The sequence below is a fragment of the Syzygium oleosum genome, unplaced genomic scaffold (assembly GCF_021117445.2).
Source record: "Syzygium oleosum isolate NSW1041296 unplaced genomic scaffold, Sole_v2.1 Sole_v2.07, whole genome shotgun sequence".
Classification (NCBI taxonomy): Eukaryota; Viridiplantae; Streptophyta; class Magnoliopsida; order Myrtales; family Myrtaceae; genus Syzygium; species Syzygium oleosum.
In genome coordinates this window covers 2777602-2789657 of record NW_026607491.1, presented here as the reverse complement: position 1 = coordinate 2789657, position 12056 = coordinate 2777602, and the positions used below count along the sequence as shown (strand labels likewise).

General features: G+C 40.5%; 2 protein-coding genes across 2 annotated transcripts; one reads left to right on the top strand and one right to left on the bottom strand.

Moving 5' to 3' along the window:
* Positions 1-2278: 2278 nt before the first annotated feature.
* On the top strand, positions 2279-6773 carry LOC115682162 (CDP-diacylglycerol--glycerol-3-phosphate 3-phosphatidyltransferase 2). Its single transcript, XM_030606313.2, has 7 exons — positions 2279-2729; positions 3577-3674; positions 3763-3813; positions 3927-4040; positions 5842-5898; positions 6010-6095; positions 6232-6773. Exons 1-7 carry the CDS (start codon positions 2519-2521, stop codon positions 6350-6352), a joined length of 738 nt encoding a protein of 245 aa, XP_030462173.2. The 5' UTR covers positions 2279-2518; the 3' UTR covers positions 6353-6773.
* Positions 6774-6997: 224 nt separating this feature from the next.
* Positions 6998-10293, bottom strand: LOC115682161 (protein IN2-1 homolog B). The gene is made up of 10 exons (XM_030606312.2): positions 10006-10293; positions 9435-9506; positions 9266-9326; positions 8951-9037; positions 8525-8623; positions 8342-8444; positions 8185-8261; positions 7910-8017; positions 7372-7452; positions 6998-7276 (listed from the first exon to the last, which is right to left on the bottom strand). The coding sequence occupies exons 1-10, from the start codon at positions 10251-10253 to the stop codon at positions 7265-7267; spliced, it is 948 nt and encodes a 315-aa protein (XP_030462172.1). The 5' UTR covers positions 10254-10293; the 3' UTR covers positions 6998-7264.
* Positions 10294-12056: the final 1763 nt, after the last annotated feature.

The following is a 12056-nucleotide window of genomic DNA, read 5'->3' as shown; positions in this document are numbered from 1 at the left end:
ATGATTTCCTCTTTGTGAAAAGAGGAAATCATTTTCCTCAAAATAATGAAGGATTTGAGGGTGGGGAAGGAAAATGTTTTCCCACGGAAAACATTTTCCGCCCCGAACACCGGAAAACGCGAAAAATGTTTTCCGGAAAAATATTTTTCCATAAACGAACACGACCCTAAATTCATATACATTACTATTATGCGTCATTTACGAAATTGTCATTTTCCTTCTGTAAGCACTTCTATCGGGCCGTTTTAAATTCCTTACCTATTCCAAATCCTTGAATAAAAAAGAAACAAAAAGCATAACATAGATTGATTTGTTAACCAAATTTTAGCTAGGTTTAGTACACTTCGATTCAATTACTCATCCTTAAAGCATATAAGAATTCACATTGAAATCCCTTCGAACCCGTTAAGATTGTGTTTCGTCACTTAAGAGTGTTAGGATGTGGTTCATACTCTCCAAAGATAGAATGACATGGAGTCCCGCTCCCTAGTGAGCAGGCAGGGGTCCGAGGGCTACCCCAGCGGGCCCTCTGAAAGCTAGATGGTTTTATATATTTTGAATTCGTCATTTTATTAGTAGTTTTGGTTTAAGCTCATAAATAGCTACTATATATATTCTCTTGTAATTGAGAGATGTAATAAAGAGGTGTGATGTGCCAGTTAGAGTGGAATCCTTAACTGGATGTAACCCTAGTTTGAGGGTGAACCAAGATAAAACATTACTTTTTAGATTCTCTTTCTCGCTTTTACTCTCTATATTCTTTGTGATTGTGCGGTGAATCCTATCAAAGTGTACCAATCTTGCAACGACTGTCCATATATCTGATAGTTTCCCAAGGGCCTTGGTAGCAAGTAACTCTATAATGCTAGTTAAGATAATCTATGATAAAAAAAAATGGTCTTATAAACAAGTGTATCGAGAGTATTAATTAAGACCGCTAAAAATAGTAAAAAAGACTAACGCTATTATATGAAAAGGAACATATTTTAAGAAAGCAAGATGCTTTTTAAATAGAGATGTTTATACCTACAAAGATGCTTTTAGTCGACCCTTTATTAAGATTCTCCTAAAAAAAACATAATTGCTGAGGATAGAAAAGTCGAAAAGCACACACCGCTGGTAATATACTTGATGTTGATAGGAAAATTTTACACTCTTAAAGCACAAAAATGAGGCCTAGTCAACATTATTCAACATTATTCAAAGGCTGATGCAAAGATATTCTTTCACGTTTCAAAAGTCGCTCACGACGGCGGAATTTTTGTGGGAACGTGAAGGATTTCTTGCGGACGAGTACTTATGTGGCTCGTGTTAACTTAAGCCTGTCTATTAAGTTGACCGTTTTAAATTTAACGTATTGATCAAACATAATATGAGAAAAAAATTGTAAATTTTTTATTTGATTATTTCGCTTAGGGGTGAGCGGTTCCAAAGTCGATCCAGGTTCCTATTTGTTGGAACCGGTTTCAACCTGGAACCTATTATGCATACTCTAAAACCTGGAATCTACCCTATCACAGGTTTTAGATCTAGCTAGGTTCCACTTGTATTCTTATTTGAGCGACTGTAGTGAATTATCACCTCTATTGACCAAAATTTGCTGCTACAATTTATTGATCACAACTCATATTTAGACGTATGAAAAATATAAAATATTAACAAAGTAAAAGTTTTAGTCATGGATATCGCAAAAAAGAGGAAGAGCAAATTAGTGATTCCAAATTACACGCTAGTCATTGGACGCTATGAGATACCGGAATATTGCGCGAAGACAAAGAACAAGACAAACACAAAAATTTGTTATAGACTCCAGGTTTCAAGTTCACCTGAAACCTAAACCCTATTCTTCGGGATCGGTTTTTCAATTTTCGAAACTTGAAACTCACTTAGCATGCCTTGAAAGCTGGAACCGAACCGGTTCTCACGGGTCATAGGTTCCCGATTCTACCTTAGAACCGAAGCAGTTCCCATTGGTCGCTAATTTTCAATTCTACCTCGGAATCATGCTCGCGCCGCTCATTTCACAAGTAGTCTCACACAGGTCAACAGGAAGTGGAGACAGTAAAAAAATAAAAAAAGGAACTTTCCCCGCACGCTCTTCCCCTGTTCATCAAACCGACAAAAAGGGCGACAATGGGAAAGCAACGCGAGCGCGAGTGCCAACCTTCGCGCCCTCCTCCTCATCTCGTGGCGCCACTTCCTCCAACCGGGTCCCGCGCCCGACCCGCCCCTCGCCGCCACCTCGGCCACCCAGATCGCCGCCGCCGACGACGACCCCCACCACCCCTCCGAGGCGCGCACGTTACCGCCCTGCGCACCCCTCGCGCACGTTACCGCTCCCCTGCCCTTTGGAAGGCACCCAGCACCACCCCTCCACGTCCCCTCGCGGTAGGGTGGGGTGGGAGGGAGCTTTATCTTTCAACGCGGGGCAACAGCGCAACCAAGCGTGGTTGGGCGCGCGGTCTTTACCTTTAGCACCCCTCCCGAGCCCGAGAAGAGAGGAGATTTTCCTGGGTCCATGTCTGTTTCCCGCATGGGGTCGGAAGATGGCGCCAAGAGGGGCTGCTTTCCCGACGATGATGACCAGCGGACGCGCCTCCTCGGCCCCGACAAGATTCCCCCCTCGCCTTCGATGCAACATTGCGGCGACAAGCCCGCCGACAAGCTGCTCACGTTGCCGACGGTCCTGACGCTCGGCCGTGTCGCCGCCGTGCCCCTGTTCATCAGCAGTACGTCCGCGATTCCCTGAGATTTCTGTGTTTAAGAGCGCAAAGTCGCCCTTTTGATCTGTCATTTTGGAGCTTTTGTTCATTTGCTTTTGTGGGTGTCTGTCCTTTTCGGCGTCTGGGGATGTGTTTGATGAGACTCTCTGTAAAGTTTTGTCGGATCTTGTATGCGTTGGAAGGCTTCTTGGTTTAAGGTTTGATCCGTTCTTGTTTTACCGCTCCCTCCCTCTCTCTCTCTCTCTTTCTCTCTCCGGGCTTTTGTAGAATGTTGGCGATCAATCTGGGTTGATGTCGCTTTCTGTTCACCAATTGCAAAAACATCAGTCTTGCTTCAGGAATGAAATTGATCCCAACCGCGTGTTCTGTGTATCTTACGAGTCTGACCTTAAAATTTATTATAGAGGCCAAAATGTGCTTTATTTTGGTATGCACAGAGCAGTTTTTGGCATTTCAATGGCGTTTTGAGATCTATCTTAAGGTTCTTTGCATCGAGTAGTGCATTTCAGTGGCATGCTATTGGAGATGATGGCATTTGAAATACTAGGTTCACTTTTACATATGTGCTTGCACGTGCCTATATTGCCATTTGTGTTTTTCTTTCTTTCTCTCCATCACTGTTGAGATGTTATGGCATCTATGCTTATAGAGCTATGCCAGGCGATCACAATCGAGTCCCTTTATGTCTTTTTCACTGTGGTTTTTATGGTGCTTGTTTGCTTTCTAACGCTATTGGTAGTGCAAAAAGTCATATCCACATTGTAAGCTTGACGGGAGACAAATTTGTCTAAAGTATTTTGTGCAAAATTTACCATGATTCTGCCTGAGACTGACTTAACATGCGATATGCCAGCATTCTATGTCGATAGTTGGTGGGGGACAACTGCTACGACGAGCATCTTTATTACTGCTGCAATCACAGACTGGCTTGATGGGTATCTTGCTAGGAAGGTATACAGTTTTCCGTCTGCTTTAAATTTGAAGGAGACTTCTTGTTTATTTTATAACAAAAGCACTGAAACTGTTCAATGGCTTCCAGATGAGATTAGGCTCTGTATTTGGTGCATTTTTAGATCCTGTAGCTGACAAGGTATGTGCTATCCGCCTTCTCAAAAGTGCTACGAATATACAACAACTAGCTTATACACTGATGTCTTTAACTTGGACTTAGAAAAGGCTAACTAATTGCAATACTTAATGCAGCTTATGGTAGCTGCCACATTAGTCTTGCTATGTACCAGGCCTTTGGAGGTTGACGTGTTCGAGCAAGTACCATGGCTAATGACTGTCCCTTCAATAGCTATAATTGGTAGAGAGGTAAATTTCATCACCCATTTCTGAAGCATCCTTATTCATCAATGTCTTTCTCTAAGTATGATAAGTTTGAGACGATGTGGTGCAAATTTATCTCTCTTGATATTGTAGATTGTCCTGGATATGGGACATCCTGTTGACATTTGCCAAATTGATAAACCATATAGGTTTTTCTCAATTATTTGAATGTCCCAAAGTTGCACATGGGAGTTTTGGTTTCAATTTGGCCAATATAAAAGGGGCAATTAGAAATGAAGAACAGTAAGTAAAGTTTTACTTTGTCTAATTGTTGTGTATTATAGGAACGCCACCCCTTCCCTTTCAATGATGTCAGAACTTCTATGCTCGAGTGATCTGTTCTCTTTTCCTCTGTTGATTTGTTGACCAAGTGTTTTATTAGGAAAACTTCTCAAACTATAGAACACAGGCCCAATTACCCGAAAGACCATGCAGTTGAAAGATTTCCTTTTTCTCCAATCTATCCTGTTCTATAAAGACTTCCAATCATACCCAAGTTTCGCTGTTACATCAAATTCTATGCTTGTCCTATTATTGGGTTAGCGTGACTGCTAATTGTTGATGTGGTAGCTGCTATATGAATGGTCACGACTAACTGCTAAATGCAGACAGCTTCATAAGATTCCAGTAAAGACAAACAATACACTAAAATATACGGCTCACTTTACTAAATGGCTCAGATGAAGGCAATTTCTGTCAGCCTAGTGTGGGTGAACAGATGCGAATAGATTTTGGTTGGTCGGTGGCCAAATCACTAATTGCGCTCGTAGCCTTTGTGCCTCTCGTTTTCTTGCTATTTAGGTACTTCCTCTTTCCATGTATGCTTAATAGTGCTGCATTTTCATCTTTCCGGAGAAGTCAATTCCACATCATCGCTAGGAAAGTACCATGTCAACCATCACATTAGACAATGACTCTGCTAATTGTATATGAAGTTTAACCTTGAATTGAGGCTTTTAAAATGCTGAGTACAATTGATAAAACCCTGAAGTACAAGATTATCAGTCAACTAGGCTTTACAGAAAAAGAGATTGCATATTATTGTTATCGTTCTTACTTTGAGACGCCTCTTCAGTTACCTGCCAAAGCTTCAAAATGATAAATAGGAAGAAAGGAAACTGCAAACTTCTAGAGTGAGTGTTTTGTAGGACTACATCTCAAATCCAGACCTTACAGGACTAGCTCCTTACCGCTCAGTTACCTTGAACTGTAGAAGGGAAAGTGACATCATTTCATGGAATTTTCAGCACCTGGTTGATTTGGAATTTTCCATATAATCCTTTGCTTTGTTTTCCAGAAGCATCACTTGTACCGCTTCCAAGACATGATGATGCTTCACATGTTTACATAGCGGTTTTTGTGCTGTAGGGCAGCTTGCATATCATTCTGTGGAGTTTGGTTTTGTATTTATTCTTAGAAGGATCATGAAACATGCCTGAGCATTCAGTAGATGATTGATTAGGATGTCATTTTATGAAGTAATTCACTGATTAATGATAGATAGTCCTTATTTTCTTCATCTTGACAAGTTTTGGGATATGAATAATTTGATTTATCTTGGCCATCTGGCACAGTCACTGTTGAGATGAGAAACCAAGTTCTTTAGATATGAGTCTATGCATTTTTCTGAGGGTATTTTTTGTCCCCATGTTCATGTGATTTAGTAGGAGCTCACGCGACCGATTCTTTTCCTTTGTTTCGCTATCTAGTGTGATTGTTCATACTACATTCCAGCTCAAAATTCCTTTGATTCGTTGTGACTCATTACTTGCTCAACTGGTTACAGATAACTATGTCTGCAGTTAGAGAATGGGCTGCCTCTCAGAATAGTAAGCTTTTAGAGGTGAGACACTATCTTCGGTAGTCCTTTACCCGCCTTTGAATTGGTTAACAAGTTGTCTGAACTGCTAGTCTTTTTTCCTTGGCCCCACTCATTAGGATGTAATTTTTTCAGGCTGTCGCTGTAAATAATTTAGGGAAGTGGAAAACCGCTATGCAGATGACTGCACTAACCATTTTATTGGCTACTAGAGACAGCAGGTTCGTAACAAATTTGCTTTCCTGCAAGAAGGTCGTACAGTTTTTTTTTCTCTGAATCAGGAGGAATGCAAAAGATGATATCTTAATCATCGCTTGGAGATCTAATGCTGAGAGTAATTCATGTTTTCCTATGCAGTCTTGGAGGATCTGATACTTTAGTAGCTTCCGGAGTTGTTTTGCTTTATATCTCGGCAGGGCTCGCGATATGGTCCTTGATTGTGTATATGGGGAAGATATGGAAAGTATTGGGCAGATAAGCCTATTTGCCCATTATAGTCGTGGTTTTCGGGCATGATAATTTCTACGTGCAACTCGTTCAGGGCGACATTGAACCAGCATGACATGCTTATCTTGGATATAGAGCCAATCTTGAGCACCTTGCTCAAGGCAACAGATACTTGTGGATAGTCCCTTGCTTCTGGAGTTATTGAAGCTGAAGTTTTCAGCATCTAGCGGTTTATTATTATTTTTTGTACGGAGATGATATTTACTTAGTGATATACAACTTCTGAGACACAATTGGGATGAAGAATGACATGCAGGTGTCAAGCATCAGGCATCCCGTCTGTAATAGATGAACTTGCAATTTGAGAGTACTTTTATTTGATTTGTTATGTGTGGATCCAATGTAGCTCCCAACAAGATTATTCATTTATCCAGAAATTATTTTTGTTGGAATTCTTTTTCTTGTTTTTGGGTTTTTTCATATGTGTATATTTCAATAGAATCCAGAGTGAAGATCTAGAAGTAAATTTAGATTCTCACCAGAAAAAAATTCCAGCCATGTGAGTAATCATATGCATAGAATCCTCCTCAATCTGGTCACGGCAGAAACAAAGTCCTAACGATATTTGATCCATCTTAGAACTTTGGACAACAAACAAGAAGATGGGTCGAATGACGATCGATAATTAGGTTCAGTTTGACTTTAGAAGTCGCAAAGGAGTAAAATTTTGAAGACCCTGATGAGCCCTTACATTATTGCATTAGCTTTTACTGCATTTTTGCGCTAGTTTACTTTAAATCAACGCAGAAACAAGAGAAACTGCGAGAATGCTGCTCTTACTCTTGATAGACATAGTTTCTCTGCAAAACCAGACATCCATGTTCCCTCTTAACTCTAGGGAGGTGATAATAGACCACTTGGGCCTCAAGATCAGCGAGACAGATCAGAGCTGGGCCTGTACAACAAGGATGAAGAAAAGGATTAGCTTGCATGCCTATATGCACAGCGACAAGCCGAATATCGTACACACAGGAAGTTTGTAGGGCATACCGAGAATCGTTTCTTGTAGCTTTCCACAAGCTCCTTGGGGTCACGGCGGGTCTGAGTGTAAGCCTCGTTTTTGTTCATCTCCTACGAGGATAAGTAAAACACACGAACTCAGTTCTCTTTAGGAACTCAAATTGTTCTTACATCTGATGACGTTCATATAAGAATACTTTCTCCTTTGCTAAAAAGTAAATACGATCATTCTTTCCATATAAGGAATTCCTACATCTGATGAATGACCATCCTAACTCATTGTTTTACTTTGTACAGGACAACTCAGTTTCCTGATGGAATCAAAGATTTCTAAAGCTAAAGTCGCAAATTTTCCTACTCTAAAATAATCAATCTGTGCGGTGAAAGTCGTAAAAAGAAAGAAAATGGATTGTGCCAATACAATTCCGCATCATGATCCACAAGCGAAATTGAATGCATGTGAAGTGCACGTGAAAGAAATGAGAGAATCAAAGGCCAGATCAAACATATTTTCGCTGAATGATGTGCAGGATCATTGTAAGTCACAGAGAGACGTTCTGTTTAGTACCTCTATCCAGGTTGCCAGTTTTGGCCTGCCTACTGTAATGTCAGTGCCTTTCACTTCTTGTAGATATGGCTTGAATCTTTCGATGAATGGAGCATAAGCAATATCAACCTGTGGAGGTTCACACAACACCATAGAGAGGCAAACTCAAATGATTCTCCAATTCCGAGCAATAATTTCTAAGTTCCTTTCTCCAATATGACATGCATTTTAGAAAAAGGAAAAGGCTAATGTCTAGCAGATATGAGTCAAGTTAAAGAAAACAAATGTCTGCTTACCAGGCTGAACTGCCCAAGGAAGAAAGGTCCGTCCTCAAATTTGGAAAAGGCCTGCTCGATGAAATCCAATGCAGCGGCTGTGGCGATCGCGAATCACCATTACTATCATTCACTATTTCAGATTGAAAGAGAAATGACAAATGGAATTCAGACATACCAGCTTGGTCGTCCCCTTCTCCTTTGAACGAGGAGACAACGGATTTGCTGAACGTGTCGGTGTACGAGAAGAGCTCTTCTGCAAACTCTTTCTTTGCAGGATCCTGTATACCAGAGGTTAAGAATTCATCACAGTGAATACTTGGACATAGCAGAAAAGTGTTAATGCTCCTCTGAAACTTACCTCAGGCAAAAGTGAAGGTCCTCCAAAGTTAGCATCTAAATACTTAATTAGATCCAGACTCTCTCCTCTTACTTCATTGTTGTGTTCCAAGGCTGGCACCTGAGTCAACACACCACAACAAAAAAAGTTTCATGATCCTTTAGCCTTGTAATTTCGAGTGGAAAGTAATTCCAGCTTAGCGCTTCTATCAGACCAAGGTATTGTATGAAGTACAACGAATGTCCACAACATAATCCGCAACATGATCATCAACAACACCATAAGTTGCACATATTTCTTCTTTATGCAATCTTGGCCATTTGAAAAACGTTACTAGCTTGTTCAAGAAAAAATTTCTGATCCTAAATGCTTCATAAGTACTCTTCAGAATGTCTTATATGCACTTTACATTCACAAAACATTTCACAAGTTTCCTTGGAATTTCACCTTGTTAGCTGGGTAGACTTTCTCTTTGTACCAAGCAGGCCTGTTTTGCAGATCAATAGGGACCAACTTGATCTCATCCTGCAATCCCTGCTTGAACCAACAAGGCAAGTCAATTAACAGTCAATTCTTCATCAATTTAGAATAGAAACATGATGACTATACACATCTTTCTATTTGTTAGTTCGAATTCAATACAAATTTACATTTTTTGGAAAAATCTTTCTTATTTTTTCAAACCATTATAAAAATGCGTGAAGAGAGAGAGAGAGAGAAAGAGAGAGAGACAGAGAGAGAGAGAGAGAGATTATGAACAACCTTGCAGTTCCGGGTAATCCACACACGCTGCGCGAACGGGCATGTGTAAGAGATGTATAATCTGTAGTAAGATAGGCAGAGAAGTGCTTTTAGAATTATAAAAGGGAAAAATCACTGTTTTCTATAATGCTGTCATTACATTACAATCACTGAAACGAAAAGAGCAAACCTTGTCGTTCCATCAAAGATTGGAGGTGGGTCTGAAGTAGAGGTAAGAGCCGGTGGAAGAACCTCTTTCACTCTTGCCCACAGAGAAATGAGAAAAATAGTCAGTAACCAGAGCTAAAGCAAAATTAAACTAAGGCACAAACCACTGCATACGCAAGAATGACAAAATACTTTGTTATTAAAACAGGGGGGAGGTGGGGTGTGTTTCATTTGCTTGGCAAGATAAGGGAAAAAGTTAGTTGGCTCAGCTAACTCTTAAACATACCAAAGAGTCCAAAGTTTCAAACTTTTCCAGTTCTTGACAGAGAAAATACTCTTCATTCAGCTGAAATAAGTCTTGTAGAAAATACCCAAGCATCCCAAACTTGCAAATTTACACAATCTTGAGAGTTGACAGCACTCTTCTTAAAGCAAAAAGTAGAAGAGGAACAACCCATAGACGGAATGTAAAAGAATAAACGATCCATAGTGCCAAACTAAGCAGAGTGAAATTTCTCTCAATTTCTCAGCAACCAAACAAAGAACAACAAGCAACCAAACGGAGAACAACAAGCAAACAAACAAACACTTACCCAGTTGCCATTGTTGCAGATAGACTGGCTCTGGGTCTGGTTTGAGCAAGAGCAACGCGGGCTAGGACGGGCACGTGAGGTTGGGGACGAAGCAAGCAAACGATGGCCGAGTCGGGGGGTCTTATCAGTCTGCTGGTACGACGGCAAAAGGAGAGAGGGGCCGACGAGGGAGAAATATCTGGCGACGACGTCAGCAGTGACGAAGAAGAACAACAAGTGTGACAGACCAAAGTTTTCAAAGTGGCCATCGTCGTTCCTTTCGGTTGAAAGTCTTGTCAAATTCGTTCCTGTGCTCTGCACATCTTGCAGCCACCAAACATTCTTGACAACAAAAGCTCTCGAAGGGGGCATGATTGACGCAGCGTTAAGCGAATAATTCAAGCAAAATCTTATTTAGAGAGAAAAATTTCGAAATTCAATATTGATGACAATGTTCTGTTCTTAAAAAAGAATCCTAAAATAGGCTTATATATCCCTAAACCAAACCCTACTAGGATTATAAAACATAAAAGATCAAAATTACAAAACTGCCCTTAAAATTAAAATCTATAAAAAATTATTAAAAAAATAGAAAAATTCATGTAAACAATCCCGAATCGCTAAACTCCATCGTTAGTCACAGCAAAAGGCTGTGAGTTTTGTTCAGAATGCCGTTTCGCTTTAAACGACCGAATTTGAGCCCGATCCGATGTCGTCAACCGGGTCCACCGATTCTAGTCGCATCACCGTTTCGCCCTCCGTTTGGACTTCTGCATGTCAAATCGGTCCAGAAACGCTTCACTAATAGATTCTGCATCATTCTCCTCCACTTGAAAAGAACTCGTCCTCGAGTTAAAATCTGGATCTGGATATAACGGCTCTGTGGACTCATGAAACGGTGATAAATCAGCAACATTGAAAGTGTTAGATATGCCCATACTATGTGGAAGGTCTACAACATAAGCATTATCGTTGATCTTCTTGTTGACAGTGTAAGGTCCATACTTCTTTTGCTGCAATTTGCTATAAGATCCAACTGGTAAGCGCTCTTTACGAAGAAAAACCATGACCTAATCACCTACCGCAAACACCTGCTTCCGCCTGTGCTTATCTGCTGCAGCTTTATACTTCTGATTAGCTTCCTCCAGCTTCTGTTTGACTTCATGATGCACTTCCACAATCTGTTTAGCCATATGATCCGCTTCTACACTTTTATCCGCTTGTTTAGGCAACTGTACCAAATCCAAAGTATGCTGAGGTGCCTTTGTATAAACAACAGAAAAAGGCGACCTGCCAATAGAACTATGAACTGCATTATTATAAGCAAACTCTACCTGTGATAAAGCAACATCCCATTGCTTTGGCTTATCTCCACAAATGCTTCGAATCAAGTTTCCCAGAGTTCTATTAACAACCTTTGTTTGCCCATCAGTCTGCGGGTGAGCAGTGCTATTGAAATTAAAAGATGAATCAAACAGTTTCCACAAAGTCCGCCAAAAATGCCCTAGAAATTTACTATCCCTATATGAGGTAATAGATTTGGGCACACCATGCAAACGAACTACTTCCTTAAAGAATAATCTGGCCACACTTACTGCATTAGAAGTCTTCCTATAAGGAATGAAGTGCGCCATCTTGGAAAATCTGTCAACCACAACGAAAATAGAATCCACGCCTCTTTGTGTTCGTGGCAAACCAAGCACAAAATCCATGGACAAATTTTCCCATATATTGTTAGGAACAGGTAATGGCATATACAGACCTATATTCTTAGATTTTCCCTTAGCAGTCCGGCAAACATAATACTTTTGTACGTACTTGCTGACATCTTTATGTAACTGGGGCCAGTAAAATCGCTCTCGGACTGCAGCAATAGTTTTATCACGACCCAGGTGTGCAGCTAATCCACCATCATGTAAATCATGAATTACCTTTTCTCGTAATGATATTCGAGGAAGGCAAAGCTGATTACTACACATCAAATAGCCATCATGCACATAAAATTCTTGCACAGGTTGACCAGTAGCACATAACTTCCAAATTTGCCCAAAGTCATCATCATCTGCATAACA

Bases quoted from the DNA above. Each gene is read 5' to 3' on its own strand.
- LOC115682162 (XM_030606313.2), top strand. From the start codon at position 2,519: ATGTCTGTTTCCCGCATGGGGTCGGAAGATGGCGCCAAGAGGGGCTGC. The intron at 2,730-3,576 runs GTACGTCCGCGA...GCGATATGCCAG, and splicing joins CGTGCCCCTGTTCATCAGCA to CATTCTATGTCGATAGTTGG. The intron at 5,899-6,009 runs GTGAGACACTAT...TAATTTTTTCAG, and splicing joins AGAATAGTAAGCTTTTAGAG to GCTGTCGCTGTAAATAATTT.
- LOC115682161 (XM_030606312.2), bottom strand. From the start codon at position 10,253: ATGGCCACTTTGAAAACTTTGGTCTGTCACACTTGTTGTTCTTCTTCG. The intron at 9,327-9,434 runs GTTTGCTCTTTT...ATCTTACTACAG, and splicing joins ATCTTTGATGGAACGACAAG to ATTATACATCTCTTACACAT. The intron at 8,018-8,184 runs GTAAGCAGACAT...GAACCTCCACAG, and splicing joins TCCTTGGGCAGTTCAGCCTG to GTTGATATTGCTTATGCTCC.